Source organism: Prionailurus bengalensis, chromosome E2 (genome assembly GCF_016509475.1).
Source record: "Prionailurus bengalensis isolate Pbe53 chromosome E2, Fcat_Pben_1.1_paternal_pri, whole genome shotgun sequence".
In the NCBI taxonomy this organism is placed as follows: Eukaryota; Metazoa; Chordata; class Mammalia; order Carnivora; family Felidae; genus Prionailurus; species Prionailurus bengalensis.
The window spans coordinates 18727105-18749407 of NC_057352.1; the positions used below are offsets into that span (position 1 = coordinate 18727105).

Below are 22303 nucleotides of genomic sequence, written 5' to 3' on the forward strand. Positions count from 1 at the left end.
CCATTATGGGATCTTTGGAAGAAGGTGTCTCTTGGGTGACATGCGGGGGAGAGCGGGAGGAGTGGTATCCCAGGAGCAGTGTTATGGAGGGGAGAGGTCACGGGGTGCATTTTGGCTGCCCCTGCTGCTTTTTCGCAAGCCCCATGAGTGTGGGCTCATGATTATGGGGGGCCTCGTGGGATGTTTGGAGGAAATAGGGCATGATGAAGGGACGAATCGCTGGTTTATTGTGGATCTCTTCTTTGGGTCATGTCTCAGGGCATCGTAGGAGATAGTTTTAGGTGTTTTGAAGGGTTTTAGGCGTTATATGGGGTGGCCCTTGGGGACATTTTGGAGATCTTTTTGGGTATTGGGGAGTCTCAAGGGAGTTTGAGGCTCCTCGGAGGTTCTCACGCCATGTGGCCACTATATATTATTAGTCTCATGGGGAATTATTTAGAGAACTCACAGGGACAGTTGGGTACTAGGAAGAGTTTTCTATAATCAACTGGGGTCCCAGAGGTGAGTGGGGGGGGGGTTCATGGGGTCTTTCTATTCTAATCATAATCTATGTGACTCCTCATATCGTGATAGGAAGATCCACATTCTTGTTTTCCTGGGATGGTCTCAATGTCCCAGCATTCCATCTGGTTAGAGCGCCCTTTCACTCCCCAGAGTGTCCACCATTTGGCTACTAGAAAATTTTAAATTGCACCCGTGACGCCCCCAGCCTTGGGAGGCAGAGAGCAGACCTCATGCCATTCACCAGGCCTTTGGGTTTTTCCCAACAGAGAGATGATGGCCAGCTTCTGTGCCAGCTGCCAGTGAAAGCCCATCCCAACGTAGGGAGTCTTGAGGCTGCTTGGGCAGGAGACAAGATCAACTTTTAGGTTAAAAATTGAACAGAAAGACACCCCACCCCCACCCCCAGTGAGAGGTGAGATGAGACCCTGGCAAGGCGGTCTGGGGAGAGGAGGGAGACTTCCATCCTGGAGTCCAAGCTCCCATGCAGAGCCAAGACTTGGGGGAAGAGAAGGGACGTCCATGTCCTTTTGGTCGATCCATCCTCAACAGTTATGGGCAGAGCCTGGGAGAGATGACGGGTCAGCTTGTGAATGCACATGGGGTTTTCTCCCCAAGGCACGTGCACACACGTGCACACTCACCCACCCCTCACATCCTGTGTTCCCCTCACCCCACGCGGGTCCTGTCTTACCTGGAGTGATGAGAGGAGGGGCGTCCCCTGGATGGTGACTAGGGAAAGAAAAGTCGTGAAATCAGTATCCACCCCCTTGTCCTCTCAAGGCTAGGAGATTCTCAGCTTGCCCTGACAGCTTCCTGGCTATTTTTCCAATGCTGGTTGTCACATTCCAGGGACCAGAGCTTTTCAGGATTTGGGGCCCTCTGAAGATTATCAGCTCTGAAGAATAAACCCGGAAAAATCTTAGTGGCGCGAATTCTCCAGGGCAGCGCTGGGAGGCCTCTTTCTGCGAGACTTAGTTCCTTCCACCAGTGAAAGGTGTCTGTTCAGCGTGAGCCGGGCACACGGGAAACCCGTCTTACCTGGGCTTCTGGCTGAACTTGCACTTGCATTTCCCACCTGTTGGGGAGAGGGGATGGTTGGGAGAGAGGACCCAGGCCCACAGCCCTGCCCTGCCAGCCCAGCCACCAGCGTCCCCACTCACTCATGAGGACGATGATGCCGATGGTGCACAGAACCCCAGCACAGATGAGTCCACCGATCCGGAGTCTGTGCCAGTCTAGGAGAAACCCAGAGGGGGTCGTCAGTGCCTGCCCCCCCATCAAACCCCCATCTATCCAACAAGTAGGTACTGAGCACCTATGGCGGGCAGAGAGCCGGGGATACGGAGTGAACAGACAGCCCCCCAGCCCTCCTGTGCTCACATTCCCCTTTACACACAAACAAGCGATAAGAGATTCAATGGAAGGTCAGGTGAAGATAAGCTTTCTGAAGACAAATAAGCAGGGCCAGGGGACAAAAAGTCAGAGGCCCAGCGTGGTCAGGGAAGGCTTCCCCGAGCAGAGACCCGGGGAGGTGAGGCAGGGGGCCGTGGCGAAGGGATCGGAAGGTACAAAGGTCTGGAGGTCTGGAGTGTGTCGGCCGTGCCTGAGAGACAGCGGGGAGGCCACCGCATAGCTCGCCTCCTTCAGGCAGTTTTTGCAAGACAACCCTTCCCCCTGCCGTTGACTTGAACCCTAACAACGGCTTCCTGTGAACTGTCCTGGCTTCCTGTGTGTCTGTCCTGCCGGAAGAGAACCTTCGCAGGGACCAGATTGGCCTCGCTCATTCCTTTATTCCTTTATTCTATGGTGTTGACTGTTCAGTGCCCCACTCCTCGCCCCTTCCTATCCTCACCCTTGTTTCGCCCACATCAGACCCTCACCCAACCTAGGTGGGCCCCTTGGCACAAAATAGTAGGTGGGGGTGGGGAGGCTCCGGAGAGAGGGGTGCAAGCTCTCACCATAGTAGAAAGGACTGTTTTTATCTGCAAGAAAAGAAAAAAGAACGTGAATCCAGGACAACAGCCAAGATGCAGGGGTGCGGGGGGGGGGGGCGCGGAATTTGGGGGTGAGCCTGGTGGAAGGGTCCAGTCTGACTCACCTTCTGGGTCGTTGGCGTCCAGGGCAGGCAGGCCTGCTGGGAGAAGCGGGAAGGACAGGGGATGGCGGTGCCAGCCTCAGTAAACTGCCGGGCAGAGCCACAGAGCCTCAGGGGCCTCGAGATAGGGTCCCCTGGCAGACAGTTCCCCTCCTGCGGGCACAGGCGTCCGGCCCCCACTGGCTGCCCCTGCACCTCTCACCTCACCTCGGAGGTGTGGACTCGCCCCCGAGCCCCAAGCCTGTGAGCCCTGCCGGCACTTTGCCTCCTAAAATAGGTTTTAATCTGGGCGGCTTTAGGCCACTCTTTGGCCTGGTGTTTCCAGACACCTGCTAATCCACGCCTCCTGCAGAAATGGAACAACATTCTTTTTTTTTTTTTTAATTTTTTTAATGTTTATTTTTGAGAGAGAGAGAGAGAGAGACATGAACAGGGAGGGACAGAGAGAGGGAGACAGAAGATCAGAAGCTGGCTCTGTGCTGAGAGCAGCGAGCCCGATGCAGGGCTCGAACTCATGAACTGCGAGATCCTAACCTGAGCTGAAGTCGACCGCTTAGCTGGCTGAGCCGCCCAGTGCCCCGTGGAGCAACATTCTTATCAACTTATCAAGATGACAGATGGCATCGGTTCCCGGTCATTCTCACAGCCTCATCCACACCCCACCTGTTCTGGTGTTTGCTCGCCACTTCCTTTTAAAGCAAATCACTAATTATAAACTTAATGCACTTTACTCAAAAGTGCAGCTTTCTATTACTACCCTGGATGGAATGCCAATCTTGCCCGATGTGAGGGATAAAAAAATACCAGAAAAGCAAAGGACTAGGATTACATTCGGGCTAGAAGCAGTGGGCCACCTGAGCTCTGGGCCTAAGCTCTGTTCTTTCTTTGTGAAAAGGAGATTAACAATTTTTAATTATATTTAAAGCACAAACGCAATGTGCTTACTCTGCACTGGGCCCTGTTCTAACTGCTTTTCTTTCTTTCTTTTTTTAAAAAACTTTTTTTTTTTTTAATGTGTATTTATTTTTGACAGAGAGAGAGACAGAGCATGAGCAGGGGAGGGGCAGAGAGAGAGGAAGACACAGAATCCGAAGCAGGCTCCAGGCTCTGAGCTGCCAGCACAGAGCCCGATGCGGGGCTCGAACTCACAGACCGCGAGATCATGACCTGAGCCGAAGTCGGACGCTCAACCGACTGAGCCACCCAGGTGCCCCATCTAACTGCTTTTCAAGTACTAACTTGTGAAATGACTATTAAGTGCATACAATTATTGTCTCCATTTTTACACTGGGGAAACTGAGGCACAAAGGATTTCCGTAACTGCCGCATACACGAAGCTCCCAGTCATCTCTTGTACTAGTGTTAGGGAGGTGTTAAAGACACAGTACACAGGGCTGAGCCTTCTCCTCCCTCGAGAGGGTGACTTTGTAGCTGTGTGAGCCTCTGCTTTAAGAGGTCCTGTCTTTGTGTGTCCCTTGAAGTCACCAGTGTGGCGCTTCTTACCCTCAAGGAGATGCTGTCCTGGTAGTCCCTACCCCACAAGGGAGGCGGAAAGCATGAGAGGGACACACGTGGAACTTGGCCACCACTCAACAGAGGGGTTTGGGGAAAAGGCAGTCCCGGGGACGGGTACTCACCTGTCAGGAGGATGAGCAGGCTTAGGGTCACCTCTCGCATGTCCGCGTCCAGCTGGCCTGGAGGGGTGGGGGCGGAGGGGGAGGGTCCAACTTGAGCAGGGCTGCGGGCTGCCGGACAGGTGCCTCTGGCTCCCAATCCTCTCCTACTCTGCCCCCACCGGGGGTACGCAGCTCGCCCCGGGGCAGGAAGGCTGGCATTAAAACCCACTCACTGGCTGGGAGGTAAGTGCAGGGGGGGGTGGGTGACGATGCGGACCTGGCGAGGGACCACAGTAACAACTCACTGGACACAAACTTGGGGCTTGAAGCGAATTGCCCTGGCGACCAAATGAGGAAGGTGCTGCCTGCCGTTATCCCCATCTTACGGATGGGGAAACTGAGAAACTGAAAGCTGGCAATGGGTGCGTAGGGTCAGCCCGGCGGGGAGCGGGACTTAAAGCAGCCCGGCTCTGCAGAGGCTGCTCGTCACTCAGGACTCTCAGGGCCTCGGGGTGTTTTGGGAAACGGGGACGTTGGGAGCCAGGTGGCAAGAGGCCCGGTTCCCGGGTGTGTCTGCCACAGGACAGCTCGGAGCCTGCCTGCCCTGCCCAGACTCTGCAGACCTCGGGCTGGGCCAGGGCCGGGGCCCGGCCGGCTCCTCAGGCGGCTCGGGGCGAGGCGTGGGCAAGGGAGAACCGGAGGCTGGGGCGGGCGTGGGGCACAGAGCAGAGACGAGTCATCTGGCTGCAGCCCCAGGCCCATCTTCTGCCCCCCACCTCGTTTCTGCCCCTGCCCCGGCCCCCAGGCTCTGTCAGGCTCCTCCTGGCAGCCTTATTTCCTCCCTCCCCAGGTAAGCCTGCCCAGCAAGAAGAACCCCCCCCCACCCCCTTCCTGGTCTGGCATCAGCCCACCCTCCCCGCATCCTCAGTGCCCGAGATAAGCCCCCGTGCATCACCCGGCTCCCTCCCTGCCCCTGCCCCACTGCCACAAGCACCCACTGTCAAAACGTTGATAGCAAGAGCTAGCACGTCCTCTGACCCACCCTGTGCTGCGCACTGCCCGTGACCTTGCTGTGTGTTCACCCATTTCACCGCCACCCGCCCCCCCCCCCCCCACCGCCGGAAACCCCGGAGGTGATCTCTTCTATCCTCCATTTCACCGATCGCAAAACACATGCCCTCGCTAAGCCTGGCGAAAAGCCTTTTGACCTTCCCTGCTGTGTCCCCGCGACTCCCGTCCACAGCTGAAGAGAGCGAGCCCGTCTCTCCATGCCATGGAAACCCCACTCCGTGTTCCTTTCTGTTTCTTGCCCGGACTCCTCCCTGGTCCTGTACACTCAGGTCCTGGGAATCCTCCCAGCCGTTCGTCCTTCAGGGTGGACTCATGGTTTTAGTCTGAGCACCCATTTCTTGCAGGAAGGGGGTCTGTGGCTTGGGGAAGCATTGCTATGGCATTTAGGGCCCCACACGTTTGGGGAGAAGAGCTGGAGTGGGTGTGTGGGCAGGACGGCCCGTGGGTCCTCGCCAAGCTACCTGGCGAGGCTTCATCACCCCGAGATGGTGCTAATACTAGTAATAACAGCTAGTGCTGGCTGGGGGCCTGGGTGGCTCAGCCGGTTGGGCGTCCGACTCTTGATTCCGGCTCACGTCATGATCTTGCGGTTGGTGAGTTCAAGCCCCGCATGGGGCTCTGGGCTGACAACACAGAGCCTGCTCAGGATTTTCTCTCTCTGTCTGCCCCTTCCCCCCCAAATAAATAAACAAGCTTGAAAAAAAAAAAAAAAAAGAGCTAATGCTTAATTGTTTACCCCATGCCAGGCACTGTTTCCATTCTTTGCATTTATTCACTTACATAATCTTCGCGGCTTGATGAAGTTGGCACTGTGGTTACCCCCCGTTGCTGTCACAACCCCGTAACCCCTGCTAACTCAGCTTAATGCTGCATGCCGTCCCCCAGGACCCAGAGTCCCCGCTCTGAAGCCTCTGTCCATGGAATTCACCACGTCCCCCTGGCCGCGAGGGCTGTGTTTCTCCCCGTCTCGGGCACCTCTCAGCATCCCTGGCACAGGGGGGATGGATGAGGGATCCTAGCGGCGCCCCAGCCCCTGGGCGACATTTCCGGCCTGGCCCTCCCACGGTGCAGGCCGCTGGGAGCTGGTGTCTGGGCACCTGCCCAGACTGTTGTTGGAAGAGGCTTGTGAGCCGCTCCCGAACTGGTTGGTGTCGGAGAGGAGGACGGCCTGCAGGTGGAGGCTCTCCCCACCCCTCTCTGCTGCTTTCCCGCCCTGCAGGCCCAACACGGGGTCCAGAGCCGTTTCCACCGGCCGCCTTGTGCTATCCCCTCTGTTCCTCCGTGATGGTGGCCAAGCCCTTCGAGCCTGACGACTCCCTCACCTCCCCGAAATTTCCTACCAACTCCCCATTTTACAGCTTCCCCAGGAAGCCACCACCTCCTCTTCCAGGAGGCCTTCAGGATCCACACATCCCCAATCCCCAGACATCCGAGTCCATCCATTCTGATACCCTCAATCCTCCCTGACCCACCTGGATACTCCAGTCCTCCCCGGCACCCCTCTGCAACCCTATCCACCCAGATACCCCTAATCCAGATGCTTCTGGTCAACTCGGACACCCCCGATCTACCCAGTCACCCCGATCCCACGTGTGGGCCTTACCCTCATCCCAGCTGGCTCACCCAGCCCCCGGAAGGGAGAATGATGGGGGTGGGGGGGGGATCACGTTAACAGAAGGGGCTTTCTCTAATCTGCTGCCCCCTTGCCCCCCAGAAAAGATTCTTGAAGGGAGGTTCTAGAGTCTTTAACAGAGGTAAGTGGAGGGAGGGGCGGGGATAGTTTGGGCGCAGAGCCAAGAGGCTGTTGGAAGGAGGGGACCCCAGCTGCTCACCTGTGTGGCTCCCCAGGCTGCTTGGAAAGTTCCAGGAGAGAAGGGAGAGAATGGGGCTGCTAAGCCTGAGTCCTGCCTTTATCCGCAGCTGCCCCGCCCTAAGCAAACCTGGGCAGGTAGAGAACAAGTTGGACTCCCTAAAGCTCAGGGGCTCTCTCACCCCATTCCTGCTCTTAAAGAGACAGCTCCCACACCCTTCTCCCCTACCACTAATGCCGGGGAGCTCCCTGCGGTCCCCAAGTTCACGGCAGCCTCAGGTGCGGCAAAGAGAGAATAGGATGGGCTGGAATTCTGCCCCTCACATCAGGGGAGGGGTTTTCTTTAATCTCTTGCCCCTGTGAAAAGCACCTGGCAGGAAGAAGGTTGGGGTCTTTAAAGGCAGAGCTTCCGTCCTGCAGCATGGTGGGGGAAGGCCCTACACTGGGGTCCTAATCTAATTTCTTTTACTTAAGATTGTGTGCTGTGCTTGCGGGCAATCGCAGGATAGCTAGAGTCCCCTTCCAGACCACTTCTCGCTTTTGACAACTCGAGGGCCAGCAGAAGATGCCGATGTGACCAAGGTCATGAGGTGGGGGTGGGGGCGGGGTGGGGGCTGTTGGGCTTTAGACCATGGCCTCTTCCCCGTCACGTCCATCATGCCCGAGAGAGCCTGGGAACTGGTTTCTGAGCACCAAGCAGACCTTCCTAGCTCAGACCTTCCCAAGGGCGCAGGGAGTCAGATGCCCGGGTCTACACAGTGGGTGTTGGGGTGGAGGCTGCCTCCCACTCCGGATAAGGCCATTGCACTGTGCAAGGCTTCCTTCCGCTCCCTCCTCCCTCTCCTGCCCCTCCTCCTCGTGGCATTCCTTCTGGCTGGGGTCTGTGTGGGCCCCCACACGGTCTTCGTTGGGGTGCCCCCTCCCCCCAATTCTCTGCCTTTTTAGACAGAGGGACTTTTGTCCGGGGGCTGGATGGAGAACAAGGCGCCTTTGAGTGGCTGGCGGAGGATTGGGGTCACGGGGAGGGGCAGGGCCAGGAAAGGGTGGCCCTGCACTGGCCACCAGCTGGACTCCGGGCGACCCCCAACACCATCTCGGGGGTGGAGAGGAGGGCTGCGGGAGCCAGGCCAGGGAGAGTGTGGAGCACAGGACGGGGAAAGGGGGCTTCCGAGGTCAAGGCTCTGCTGGGGGTTGTCTGCCCAGGCCAGGGAGAAAGGGCCCCCCACTTCCTAACAGGGAGGCACAGAGAGGCAAGGAAGGCACGCCCAGACACATGCTTTCTTTATGTGGCTCCCTCAGGCCATTTTTCAACCCCAGGCCCTAGACTAGGACACGGCCTCCCCCCGACTCCTGTTAAGAAGGGACCAGTCCCTTCAGGGAGTGGAGGAGGCACTCAGGGTGGATCTCCGTTCAAGTGGGAAGTTCAGGGGGGAGACAGAAACAGTGTTAAGGGGGGGCCTGCCGGGGAGGATCCCGGTCCAGCTAAGGGGGCCTTTGTCTGGGGGAAGATAGCATCTCTTGCTCAGACATTTCAAATTACGGCGTCCCCGGGAAGACCCCTTTGATGGTCTTGGGAGTTGAGTGGTGTCTCCCTCTGCTGGGAAGTCCAAGAACTGCAGGCATCCGAAGGCGAGAAGGGGCGAGGGCTTCGTGGTAGCTGAGGTGTCCTTCCCTGCGCCAGTCTGTACTCAGTTGCCAAAGGGACCCGGCAAGAATCGTGAACGAGTGAAACAGGACAGGCAGGAGACCGTAAGGCACGCTGGCCACCCGGCAAATGGGAGAACTCCTGTTTAAAAGGCAGCCGCATGGAGAGAGACGGAAGTGTCTCCCAGACCCCTCGCTGAGGGAAAAACAGCAGGATGTATAGAATTTGCTACCATTTGTGAAGGAGGGAAGAACGCCTACCCTTGTTCATGAATGAGGTATCTTTGGAGGCTGACACCCGTGGTTGCTCCTGGGGAGGAGGGGTGAGAGGCTAGGGGGTGGAGCGGAGGGAGACTCCCTCTCCTACCTTTGGAATTTTATATTTGAAAAATACCCTACTTCAAAAAAAGTCTAATTAAAAGTATTAAAGGATAGTGTCTACACAGTCCCAGCCAATTGCTGCTATATGTTCCATCAGTGTCAGAAACCTGAATCTTTATACAGAATTCCCAATATTAAAAGTTGGTTTGGGGGCACCTAGCTGGCTCAGTGGGTAGAACAAGTATTCTTGATCTTAGGGTAGTGGGTTCGAGCCCGACGCTGGGTGTAGAGATTACTTGCTAAAAAAAGTTGGGTCAGATTTTTTAAAAATTATGCAGGTTTAAGGGGCGCCCGGGTGGTTCAGTCGGTTGAGCGGCCGACTTCAGCTCGGGTCATGATCTCGCCGGCCGTGAGTTCGAGCCCCGCGTCGGGCTCTGTGCTGACGGCTCAGAGCCTGGAGCCTGTTTCAGATTCTGTGTCTCCCTCTCTCTGACCCTCCCCCGTTCATGCTCTGTCTCTCTCTGTCTCAAAAATAAATAAACGTTAAAAATAAATAAATAAATAAAATAAAAAATTATGCAGGTTTAAAAAATTACAGAAGTCCAACAAAACACATCACGTCTAAGGACTGGGTTCTGCCTGGAGAATCAACTTCTGTCAGCTTTATTTCCTGAATCTTTCATCATGGTGGCCTTGCATTCAGATATACAGACGTTTATGGGGTTTTACCCAACCCAGGCCGACCATACCTTCCCCCTAGGGTTGGACCAGAACGTGTCATATCCATGCGTGTGTTGGCCTGAAGCTGGGGCTTCTGACTTGAGACCCCCATGTGGATGCGTGAAGGTGCACACAATGACACTCGCGGGGGTGGGGGGGTCAGTAGTGGGTGCAGCTCCTTGCATCCTATTGGGGGTTGGATCTCTTTTGGGGTGTCTTCTAGGCCAACTTGACTTCAATCATATCTAAAGTCTCTCTCTCTCTCTCTCATGTATGTATGTAATACATACATATAAATGTATGTTTATATAATCTTTTATAAGTAAATATGTGGTTTTTTTTTAATTTTTTGTTTCAACGTTTATTTATTTTTGGGACAGAGAGAGACCGAGCATGAACGGGGGAGGGGCAGAGAGAGAGGGAGACACGGAATCGGAAGCAGGCTCCAGGCTCTGAGCCATCAGCCCAGAGCCTGACTCGGGGCTCGAACTCACGGACCGCGAGATCGTGACCTGGCTGAAGTCGGACGCTTAACCGACTGCGCCACCCAGGCGCCCCAATATTTATTTTTTTTTTATTTTTATAGAAATAAAAAAGTCATCCGAAACATTTCCCCCTCATTTTGCTTTTGACATCACTTGGCCCTACAGAGTCTACTGAAGCTGTGATTGGCTGTGATTTCTCAGTACCCTAGGAATTCTTGCAACATGAGAAAAATCAAGCCTATACATAGCTTCTGAACATCACAAGGTTTTCAGGAATGCCGAATGAAAGTAAAAAATCAAAGCCACGGGGTGGTAAGCAGCTTTTTTAATTTTGGTTTTGCCATTTGCTTCTGATGTTCAGGAGGGCCCAAGCCCAACGGGTGTACATGTTTCCTTTGGTTCCCAAAGTGTTGCAAAAACTAACAGTTGCCGACATTTAAAGATCCGGATGTTTCCAACACAATAAGCTGCATTTCCAGCTTCTCGTGGAAGACATGGCCTAACTGGGCCCACATTCCCACTTGGCAGCCGGGGCTGCAGGGGCCGGTCCATCTCTCCGGGGTGACCCAGGCCCCATATCCCCCTGGTTTGAGGCTTCACGGGAAAGTATGTAGGAGAGGGAGACCCACCTCCCATCTCAGACCTGCTTCCGCCTTCGGGGCCACCATTACAGCACAGACCCTGGACAAAGGCAGCCCAGGACGGATCGGGCGTGGTTCATGCAGGAAGGACCCCTGAACTGTCATCCCGAATCTGCCCAGGGTGAGGAGAAAAGGCAAAAGCAAAGACAAGCTTGGTCGTGCTTTGTGACTTCCCCCTGGAAAGGCGTTGAGGAGTCTTTCACGAGCTGGCCTGCTCCAGGGGGGGCCGGAGAACGGGAGAAGAGGTCTGAGATTCAGGAGACGCAGAAAACAAACAACAACTAGGGTACCGACATACGGAGTGAAAGCAGATGAGGCAAAATATTTATTAAGACTTGGATCTCCACGAAGGGTATCTGGGTTTGTCGTACTCTCTCCGTAACACTCCTGTCGTTACAAACATTCAAAATAAAAGTTGGGGAAAATGGATAAAAATTGTAAACTTAGACACGAAAATTTTCGTTAACGTTTATTTGCTTGTTTTTTGAAAGAGAGAAAGAGAGAACGAGGCGGGGAGGGACACAGAGAGAGAGGGAGACGCAGAACCCGAAGCAGGCTCCAGGCTCCGAGCTGTCAGCACAGAGCCCGACAGGGGGCTTAAACTCCCAAACCGGGAGATCATGACCCGAGCTGAAGTCGGCTTAACCACCTGATCCGCCCAGGCGCCCCTAAAGGAACAGAACTGAATCGGACTGAGAGGCTGTGTCTTCGTGCATATAGCACATAGTATATAGTGGATGTTATGTATAAACATTTGTTTCTTCGTAGATAAAAGCATGTGTGCTATTTGTGTCCTCCTGCAATGTCTTCCCTTTCCATAGCTTGGATGGTTTGCCTCGTCCCCGTCCCCTGCGTGCCCGGCTCTGTTCCTCCCTAGCTGTGGGTGCCTTACCCCGTCCCGGCTGCCCGGCCCCGCCCGCTGGGGTCCCCGAGGGCCCGCCTGGCCGCAGAGGCAGGGAAATGAGTCTGCGGTTCCCGGAGCTCGGATGGCTGGCACCAGTGGCCACGGGAAGGTGCTGACCCGGCAGCTGGCCACAGGGGCCCCTGACATCTCAGTATTCCCATCCCCTCCCCCCGCCCCCGCACCTCGGTGTCTACAGAGGTGCTGCCGCACCCGGCGAGGACCACCTCCGCACCCCTGCATGTCCCCGTGTCATTTACCAACTGTTGCTAACTTTCTCCCTCTGTTTTCAGAGAACGTTCCAGACTCTGTTGCAGGACTGCTAGGCAGGCATTACTCTCCCAGTGGGAGGCAAGTGTGGCAACGAGGGGCTGTCACTCAGCCTCAAGGGACACAGTTAATTAAGGGACAAAGTCGGGATTCCAGGCCAGGTAGTCTGGTTCCACACCCGTGTGTATGTGTGTGTTGCGGGATGGGGCAACACATGGGGGGGGGGGGTGGCAAAAAGACAATAGGGCAGGTTAGAAAAGAGAATTCGACCGCAAAGAATATTTCCGGAACCAACCATTTCTCCCCCACTGTCCCTGCCCAGGCCCGGCCTCCATCCTCCCCGTTCTGGACACCACAGCAGCTCCGCCCTGGGTCCCCTGCTCTCTTGCCTGCCCTCAGTCTGCTCCTCGCCCACAGCCAGAGGGAGCCTGCGAACCTCTCAGTCAGGTCAGGGCCCTCCAGGCTCAGAGCCCTCCCCTGGCCACACCTCTCTCCTGGCGAAAGCACAAAGTCCTCACCATGGCCCACGACCCATACGTCACTCCCCTGTCTGGTCCCCTGGCATCTCTGACCTCACCATCTTCTCTCCCCCTCAACCCCTCCCTCCCTTGCTCACTGGGCTCCAGCCACACTGGCCTCCCCGCTGGTCCTCCAGCACACCGGGCACCTTCCCAGCCTCCAGACATTGGCATCCTGGGTTCCCTCCAGCAGATTCATTGTTCCTGCCGATGTGCGCTTGGGTCCCTCCTCCATCTCCTTTCTTCAGGGCTTTGCTCAAACATCACATTCTTGATGAGGCTTTCCTTGGTCGCCAGAGTTAAAACTACGACTGCCACCTGGAAACTGCTTGCTCCACCCTATTCTCTCTCTCCCCACCCCTCCCCCCCGCCCCCGAAGCATGAGCACCTATCACCTCCTGACACAGAGTATAATTACACACTTACTGGTTATATTTATTGACTCTTTCCCCTCTGGAATGTCAGACCAGGAAAGAGGGACCCTAACTGTTCCATTCCCTCTGTGTCCCCAGAAGCACAGGGCCTGGCACATAGTAGGTGCCTGAGAAATATTTGTTGAGTGACTGAACGAGAACCATTCTTGGGAGTCACTGTATCCCAGGCCTCATAACAGATGAATCATAAGTAGGTCACACTGTGGAGGCACACAGTAGGCCCACAGGTGGAGAGGGAAGGAACTTCGGGCCAGAAAGCCTCAGTTCACATCCTAGCTCCACCCCTTTCTCACCATGTGACATCAGGCAAGCGAGTCTCCCTCTCTGGGCCTCAGTTTCCCTCTCTGTAAATTAGGATAAGAATAGCACTCACCCTGCAGGACTGCCCTTTGGATTCAATGGGGTTGTTGTGTGGGATGCTGGCAGCGTGACTAATTCTGAAAGCCGGTTCCCTTCCTGGAAGGGGGTGGGGTGGAAGGGGCAGGGCTGTGTGTTTTCCAACAGCCAACAATGGAACTCTTGTCGGCAGGGGCCCTCAGGCGCGGAAAGCACATCCACCCCTGTGGGTTCCAGATAAAATTTTCAGGTCTCTGAGGGGAGATCTTCCAGGGCATTTACATTTTTTGGAGACCCTTGCAACAAGAAATACTGGTTTGAGGACGTGGGCCCCCTGGGATTGGGCTCGAATTTAGCCCTTCTCCCAGCAATGAGCAGCTGTGAGGGCTGGGGGGGTGGGGGGGTCTCTCCCACCTACAGCTCCTGAGATAGGACCAGACAGGCTAAGGCAGTCTTTGGGCCACAAGGATTGCTTCAGTGGGGTCCAATCAAAGTGAAGCACAGATTTTTGTTTAGTAATTGAGGGATAAAGAGATTTGGGTTTTGCTTTGGTTAGTGAGAAATGCACACCGGAGGCCTGGAAATTGTGGTCATTTGCCACCACAAGAAAAGCCAACCTGAGGACAATGCTAGCACCGTAGAGGACCCACAAACTAGGAGAAATGCTGAGAAAACAATCTGCGCCCTGATCAAATCACGCCCGATCTCCCCCTGGAATTTTCGGTCGTGAATCTAAAAATCTGACTTGTTTGAGTTCATTTTAGCCACGTTTCCTGCTATTTGCGATTAACGACAGTCAAACTAGTACACAGGGACACTCCGTGGGCCCAGAATCACTGTGCTTCCACTGGGACATGTCACATGATTTTTACTTAGTTTGAGCCAAGCATTCCTCTTAGCTTTAATCGGTCCAAGTGTCTCTAGAAGCCATTAAGTGCTTACCTTGGCCAGGTCAAGTATTTCTCTTGTGGACAAATCTCAGCCCCTGCACCTGCATAGACATCTGGAGAAGGACCTGTTCTCCTTCTCAAGTTCCACCTTGAAAAAGGGCAATGAGCCAGAGGAGCCACAGGACTTAGCAAAGACAGAAGCACAAGTGTCTGGGAGCTCACCAGTCCTCATATCGAAGGTGGCAGTGTGAGAGTGCCCACATGCCTGGCAGGTGCCAGGGAAGAGTGGGTGGCGCCCGAAGGCACCTCTCGGGGTCCCACGCTTCTGCCCAGGCCTGCAGGAGGAAGGGGAGGAGCACACGGTGTGGGTGGGCAGTGGCAGAATTGCTCACAACGCTCCCCGGCCCAGAAGTCCTCCCTGGCCGGGTGGTACCTGCCCCCCATGGAATGGCCGCCCTGGACGGGGGGGCACGCAGTCAGTGCTGCTTGAGCACGAAGCCCGTATCACACTAGCAGCCCTCCCGGCATGGCGTCAGGTAGCTGTCGGGCAGGGCAGGCCGAGTGCAAGAGCTGGGACACGTGAGGAACCGCAGAGCTCATAATGGATGGTGGGATGGCAGGCCAGATCTGGAAGAACGCAGATGGGGGCTAATAATTAGCCAAGCGTTACTGTTCTGGAATGTTTCCAACCAGAAGATGACTAAGGGAGCAGAGGGCAGGTTGAGGAGGCCAAGGACGGATCATCAGGGCAGAGTGGGGAATGTGGAGGTATCATCAGGAGGTGATGCTGTTGATGGTGATGATAATGGCAATGACGGTGATGAGGATTGTCTTATATAACATTTCCTGAGCACTCACTGTATGCCAGGCCCTGCTCTATGCTCCTTCTAGGTATTATCTCTTCTAATCCTTAGTATTTTCTTCCTGAATTCACTGAAGAAAACGGAGTTAGCAAGAAACGGTGCCAGGTTATTATCATTCATCAATAAAAAGAACTACCTATAACTGAGCAGTTACCAGGAGCTTGTTTTTCAGGCACCACCTTGTTTATCCCTCACAACAATCTCATGAGACAGACTTTCATCACCCCGTTTGCAGGTAAGGAAACTGAGGTCCAGAGACGTTAAGCGACTTGCCCAAAGTCACGCAACTGCCGAGTGATTTGGAATAAGCTGTTGGGCTCCACTGAGCCCACGATCCCACTTGGCAAGAATTATCTGGAAAGCAATGCCAACCCCCCCCCCCCCAGGCAGGACACACCCCAGCCTCCCCCAGCCCATGTCAGCCATTTGCATGCCTGGCCCCACGGGCGTGTGGGTTTCTGGGACTTGAAGGAGCGACAAGCAGCAGGAAGTTGGCTGGAGAGGGTGGGAATTACACACACTTCAGGATCCCAGAGTGTAGGTGAGGAGCAGCTGACAGGGATCAGGAGCGGGCGCCAGGCTACATGAGCCCTCAAGTGCTCAGCCAAGGGCTTGTGCTTCATCCTAAAGGCAGCAGGAATCAATGCAGCGCACATCCTACTGACCCTCCAAGTGACCCTACACGAGTCCCCTAACGTTCTGGTACGTCAGTTTTCTCACCCATCAAACAAGTCCTAATAGCACTTCCCTTGGCAGGTGGTTACGGGGATTGAATGAGCTAATGCATATGGCAGAGTCACTTAGAGCCACCAAATGCCCACGTGCTTCCCCGTCCCAGCCCCCTTACAGGTAGGTGGGACCATGACTAGCTGTGGCCAAAGTGCTACGAGCTGTGAATGTGACTTCCACGGTGAAGGACTGAAGACCGGGGTGGCATCACAGGATGGAAGTGAACTTGAACGGTGCCCTGAACACTGTGGAATCTGTAGGAGAGAGAATAATCTTTGGCCGTGTTGGGCCGTGGAGATGTCAGGTCGGTTTGTTACTGCAGCGTGACCTAGACCATCCTGGCTGACCCGATAGTGTCAACGTCAGCCGTCATTATGACTGGAGCATTTTGAGGGGGGACGGTCCTAAGGGGCACAGTGACCCAGAGGGCATGCAGTGACTCCACTTGGGTGGCACTGACCTAGGAAGACATCCTGGAGGTGGTATTGGGCCAGCCAGTGAGATCAGGCTCAGAAAGATCCCCGTGACGATACCACTCACCGCAGGCCACCAGGGGTCTTCAGGGAGGCACAGGGAAGCATTCCTGGGCGCAGCTCCCTAGCACGGCTCACAAAGTCGCTTGCAAGCCCCCTGTGGCACAGAGGTCACGGACACAGTTCTCCATGTGGACCAGAGGCTCCGTGTCCTCATTGCAGGCCCCGTAGGGCACTTTGTGGGTGCCCAGTGGTCCGCAGGAGGGCCGGTGTTGGGTTGCCTTGTCCGGCGGGCACAGGGGGCCAGGCCTATGGTTGAGCTGTGGTCATCAGAGAAGCCTATGCCCTTGAAGTCGCCAAAATCATCCAAGATACCCATGAAGCCACAGACGGTGCTAGTGTAGATCTCTGGCACTGTCCCCCCGAGGACACGGGATTTGTGAAAGGCCACGGAGAGGCCACCGGTCACGTGGACCACGGCGGCCGAGGATGTGGAGAAGGCCCAGAGTATGACCCCAGACAGAGGCAGGGGCAGGCTGGCCTGGGACCTGCTCACCTGGAAGACAGAACAGACGCCGCGGTGTGTCAGGCGGCCTTGCCCAGACACCAGCCCCTCGGGGTGGGGGCTTCTGCCCCCTGTGACCCACCCTCCTCATGACCTCCAACGAATCTTCTAACATCACAGATCACATCCTGTCCCTCCCTTGCTCAAGCCCTTCCATGGCTCCTTGGTCTCCTCAGATAAAATCCAAAGTCCTCCCTGTGGCCCGTGTCACCTCTCTGTCCTCATCTCCGCCCACTCAGCCCCTCACTCACTCTGCTCCAGCCACACACCAGGCCCCATTCCAACCTTCACACTGACTGTTCCCTCTTCCTGGACACCCTTCCCTCCTGTGTCTACACGACTCCGCCTCTCACCTCCTTCAGGTCTCTGTCCCAGTGCTTCCCTACCTCCCTGCCTCCACGGGCCTCTTTGGCCTCCTTCCGGGCCTTATTTTTCTCCAGAACAAACTGCATGCATTGCCTCTGACATCCTCAGGGTGCTTTCAGGGGTTTATGTCTAGTTTTTTCACCAAAATAAACAAAGTCCCTGCGCTTGGAGAACTCCTATGCTGTCCAGAGGAAGGCGGACAGGAAACATAGTGACCCCCGGTAGCAGGTTTGCGACTGGCATCTGAAGTTGGGGGGGGGCAGTCCTGCGGGTCAGCCCTTAACCTGTGGGGTCTGATGCCATCTCCGGGTAGATGTGTCAGAGCCGAACTGAATTATAGGACACTCGGCTGCTGCCCACAGAGAATTGGAGAATTGCTTGGTGTGGGAAACGCACACATCTGGTCACAGAAGTGCTCTGGGTGAGCAGAGAATATGCCACACGGTACTCACATTTCATAGATGGGGAAACCAAGCCACTAGGCCAAGGTCAATAGTTAACAAAGGGCACAGTGGGGCTGGAACACAGGCCTCCAGGCCCAGCACCACACGCTTTATTGCTTCCCCACATTGCCTGTTAGAGCATCGGCTAACACTCTTTGTGTGGGCCCGGTGACCATTGGCCCCACTCGTGGGGTCTGGAGCAAGAGTGTGAATGGAGGCCCACATCTCATGTCTCCCAGCTGCCAAACTGTTAAATGAACTATGTTCTACCCTCAACACAGAGACCTTCCTAATTCCCCGGAGGCAAGGTGTGGCTTTAGAATTCTTGATTCCACAGAGTTTCTGGACAGGACGTGGTGCCCAGGAGAGGCTGCCCAGGCCCACTTCTCGTCTTCCCAGCCCCGGCTGTGGCCCACGCTGCAGGAGGGAGGTCTTGCATAATGATACAACCCTGTAGCCTCGGCCCACCTTGGCCGCCCCCCCTCCTGCAGTGCGGCTTGTGTGTACCTTGCCTGCACAGTCCACCCCCTGAAGATGGACGTGGGATGAGGTCACTGAGAGCCCTGGCGTTGTGGCTCCCAGAGCAGATTCTGGAAAGGGGTCAGGAGGGGGTGCAGGATCCAAGGGCACTTCCCAGAGGTCCTTGGGCTCTGCAGCCTGTGGGGAGTGGCACAGCCAGAGCAGGCGGGACCCTGGAGTGCAAGGCTGGGGCAGGGACCCTCTGCCCAGTTCGAAGGGCGGCAAAGCCCTAGTGTGTCCTTCTCCAAAGTGAATACCCCTGGGCCACCATTTCATCAGCCTGTTGTTATTTACGCTCATTAGTCATCAGGGCTCTCCGAGACCAGACTAGAGTTAGGTCACGCCTACCTGGATCACCCCAAACTGCCCCACTGGCAGTGACAGCTGCCTTTCTTCCATGTCCACGTCCACCTGTGGGCCCACGTAGCACCCCAGGGCTCCTGCTGCCTGACCTCCATCCAGATGGCCAAGGGTGCGGGCAGCATGTTCTGGCCAACACCTCCTGGCCAGGCCCTTGGAAGTGGTGCCGGGTCCCATTGAAGGTGTGAAGGTGGGGGTCTCCAGAGAGCCACAGTGTCCCCTATCGCGCTGCTCTGGCAGGCCGTGGCACGACTCTCAGGGCCCACAGGCATGAGGGTGGCACCCGAACAGGTGTCCAGGCCTGTGGCACCGACACTTCTGCTCACGGGTGGCCGTGGATGGCACCCGGGTGCCAGAGATGTAGCGCCCCTGCAGGTGGCGGCCATGGCCGGTGTGCGACACTCACATGCCCGCCACCAGGGAGAACCCTTGTCGCAGAAGCAGCCAGCTGTGCGCCAGGGGGTGCAGGGCCCTGAGGAGTTAAGGCAGGCACAGGTGGCCGGGCAGCGTGGCCCACAGAAGTCGTAGTCACTGTTGGTTGGACGTGCCACACCCAGGAGAGGGGACACATGGATCGGAGGCCACCAGCCCAAACCAGAGGGAGAAAAACCTGGGATGGTCGCAGGTCAGGGAGGAAGGCAGGGATGGACCACAGGGTGTTTCCCAAACTGCCACTGTTCCTGGTTAATGCTTTCTCTCCACATGGCTTGTTAACATCATGTCCGCAGGCAACTTAAAAATTCTGGCATGTCAGGGGCACCTGGGTGGCTCAGTCCCTTAAACGTCTGACTCCTGATTTTGGCTCAGGTCATGATCTCACGGTTCGTGGGTTCCAGCCCCGCGTCCGGCTCTGTGCTGACAGCTCAGGGCCTGGAGTCCCCTTGGATTCTGTCTCCCTCTGTGTCTGCCACTCCCCAACTCAAAACTAAACATTGAAATTTTTTTTTTTTAATAGTAGCATGTGATGAACAATTAGACAACTCAGGATCAAGTGCAGGAGATGTTTACAAGAGGCCTGTGAGGGACCCGGATTCTGGTTTGAGGTTTGGGTCCCCATCCCCGGGAGCAGGGCTCAGGGTCTCTCTGGGGATGAGGAGTTCCAATCGGCTGAGGAAGGTGGCATCCTAGCTGCCCAAGGCGTGAGGCCCTTCGCAGAAGGGGAAGGGGCACTGACGGCCCCCCTCAGGCTGGCTCACCACTCAGGCAGGCGGATGCCACGCAGGGCGCAGAGCTGGACAGGGGCCTCCAGCACGGCACCCGGCGTGCGGTTGCCCAGGCCCCACCGGTGGAGGTCGAAGATGCAGCCTGAATTTAGGCCATGGGCTCATCGTGCCTGTGATGTTTGCAGAAGGGCCCTGGGCAGTTCCCAAAACCCCGCCGAGCTGCTCTCTGGGGCCTGTCCTGCAGGGCTCGGGGTCCCCAGTGTCCCGCCGGCGGCTGAGGGGACCACGGGGACTCAGCCGGGCCCCCCCAACCCACGTGTCCTGCCTCCCCCACCTGGCCGACCCCACCAGCCCCCTCCTCCGGCCTCCTCCAGCCTCTCCTTTCCAGACCCTTCCATCTCCTCGTGCAGTTTTATAAACTTGAAAAAACCCAACCCGCAGTAACAAGTAATTTTCATACCATTGCTCCCCACAAAGAAGCTGTTAGGACACGGGTTCTGGAATCAGCCTTGTTGCCTCTAAATCCCAGCTCTTCCGCTGGGACGAATTTCCAAATCTGTGCCACCCGATAAAGGAGTCACCAGCCCCCCGGGCCTGCTGAGCGCTTGAAATACGGCTAGTGTGACTGAGGAGCAAGATGTTTAAGTTAAGCCAATTTACACTTGAATTTAAATAACCGTCCAGGCTAGTGGCTGCCTCGTCGAACATCTCAGGACTAAGGTTTTGGGTATTTCCTGCCTCCTTTTCGGGAGTTGGTAGAGTGGAGTATTTAAGATCCAGGACTCTGGAGCCAGGCTGCCTGGGTTCCAGTCCCCATTTCCTACCGTGGGAAGTTGGGCAAACACTCAGTCCTTCTGTGCCTCAGTTTCCCCCTCTGTAAATGGGTGTAATAGCGGTTCCTGGTACCAAGGAGGACCACGTGCTTGTTACTAGTGGCCTTTCAGCCTGTCTGTCCTTGAGGGACTGCCGGCTTGCCTGCTGTTGGCCCCAGCCCAGAATTTCCCCCAACCCAGGCCTCCCTGGCCCAGCGTGGCCACTCACCTAGGCTCTCTGTCCTGGGTCTGCCAGGCGTTGCGGACATTGGTATTTCTGGGGACAGGTGCTCCACTAGAGAGTGACTTGTCATCACTGCGGCCTCTGTGGAAATTGCCCCAGAGGCCACGGAGGCAGCCGTGGTATTTGGGCCCCACCCACACAAACAGTATGTTGCGGCCTTTGAACCAAACCTGTAGCTGGGTGCCCACCCGCAGTAGCATCTGGTCTGCCTCCCACCACATTCAGGCCTCAGAGCACTGGGTGTCCTACCCCCAGGTCCTCCACCAGCGCACGAGGTCCGTCTCCTCCTGCCACGCCCTCCCCTGCCCAGTGCCAGGCACACATCCCTTTGTAACCCCCACAATAGTCACAGGGGGACAGAGAAGGCACTAAGGGACATCTCCAAGTGCACATGTCCAAGTCTGAGCTCCTCAAGCCCCGTCCCCTCACTTCCTCCATCACAGGCAGGGGCAGCTCTACCCTTCGGCCTGCAGAGGCCAGCACTCAAGTCCTCCTGGAACCCACTCTCTGTCACCCCACGTCTGATTCTTTCAAAATATTTCCAGAATCCTACCACTCCTCCCCACCTCCTACTACCCTCTCCCCGATTCCAGCCACGGCCACTTCCCGCCTGGACTGTGCATCAGCTGCCTCTCTGTCTACCTGCTCCCACCTGCCTCCAACAGTCTGTTCCCCACATGAAGCCACAGGGAACCTCACCCTATTTAAAATCATAACGCCCACCCCATACATACACGCACTCCCAATGTTCCTTTCATGTTTTATTTTTCTAGGACTTATTACCATCTGATATGTATTTGCTTTTTCGTGTTTGCCTTCCACTTTATAATCTGAGGGGACCTGTCTGCTTTGTTCTCTGCTGTGTCCTCAGAGCTTAGAACAGGATCTGACACAAAGTCAATGTTCAGTAAAGTCTTGTTGAAAGATGGATGGATGGATGGATGGATGGGCAGGTGGATGGATGGTTGGATAGATAGATACGTGGATGGATGGATGGATGGTTGTAGAGATGAATGAATGGATAGATAAATGGAGGAGTGAATGGAAGAATGGAAAGCTGGATGGATCAATGGCACGCTACATCATTGGAGATGGTTTGATGCAGGGGAATTTCAATGAAGGGATGGATTGATGAAGGAGTGGGTCAACTGAGGCATGGAGGGATGAAGAGGTAGAGAGTTGGAAGGATCAGTGAATGGGTGGAAAGGTGGATGGATGGGTGGATGCAGCATGGGATTGACTGGATGAGGGCAAGATGAGGGAGCGGCCTGGACAGAGCTCAGTGGGCTTGCCTTCTGCCCTCTCAGCTGGACTTGCAGCTCTTCGGGGCCACGTGCATCTTCGGTCCCGGGCTGCTGAGCTCCGCCTCCACAGTGTAAAGAAGAAGGACACACACTGACAACAGTAGTTGCTGTTGGAAGCATCCGCACTGAAGGAAGGGCCCAGGGAAGGGACGTGGCCCACCGGGGTGGGCCAGGTGGTAGGTGCAGGTGCTTCGGAAGTGGACCGC

At 55.8% G+C, this 22303-nt stretch overlaps 1 protein-coding gene across 1 annotated transcript; it reads right to left on the reverse strand.

Moving 5' to 3' along the window:
• Window positions 1-206: 206 nt before the first annotated feature.
• On the reverse strand, window positions 207-4781 carry FXYD3 (FXYD domain containing ion transport regulator 3). The gene is given in 8 exon segments (XM_043600762.1): window positions 207-1066; window positions 1196-1233; window positions 1543-1656; window positions 1658-1739; window positions 2463-2486; window positions 2603-2635; window positions 4237-4293; window positions 4521-4781. Coding segments are annotated over 8 exon segments (444 nt in total). The 5' UTR covers window positions 4597-4781; the 3' UTR covers window positions 207-1046.
• Between the last annotated feature and the right edge of the window lie 17522 nt (window positions 4782-22303).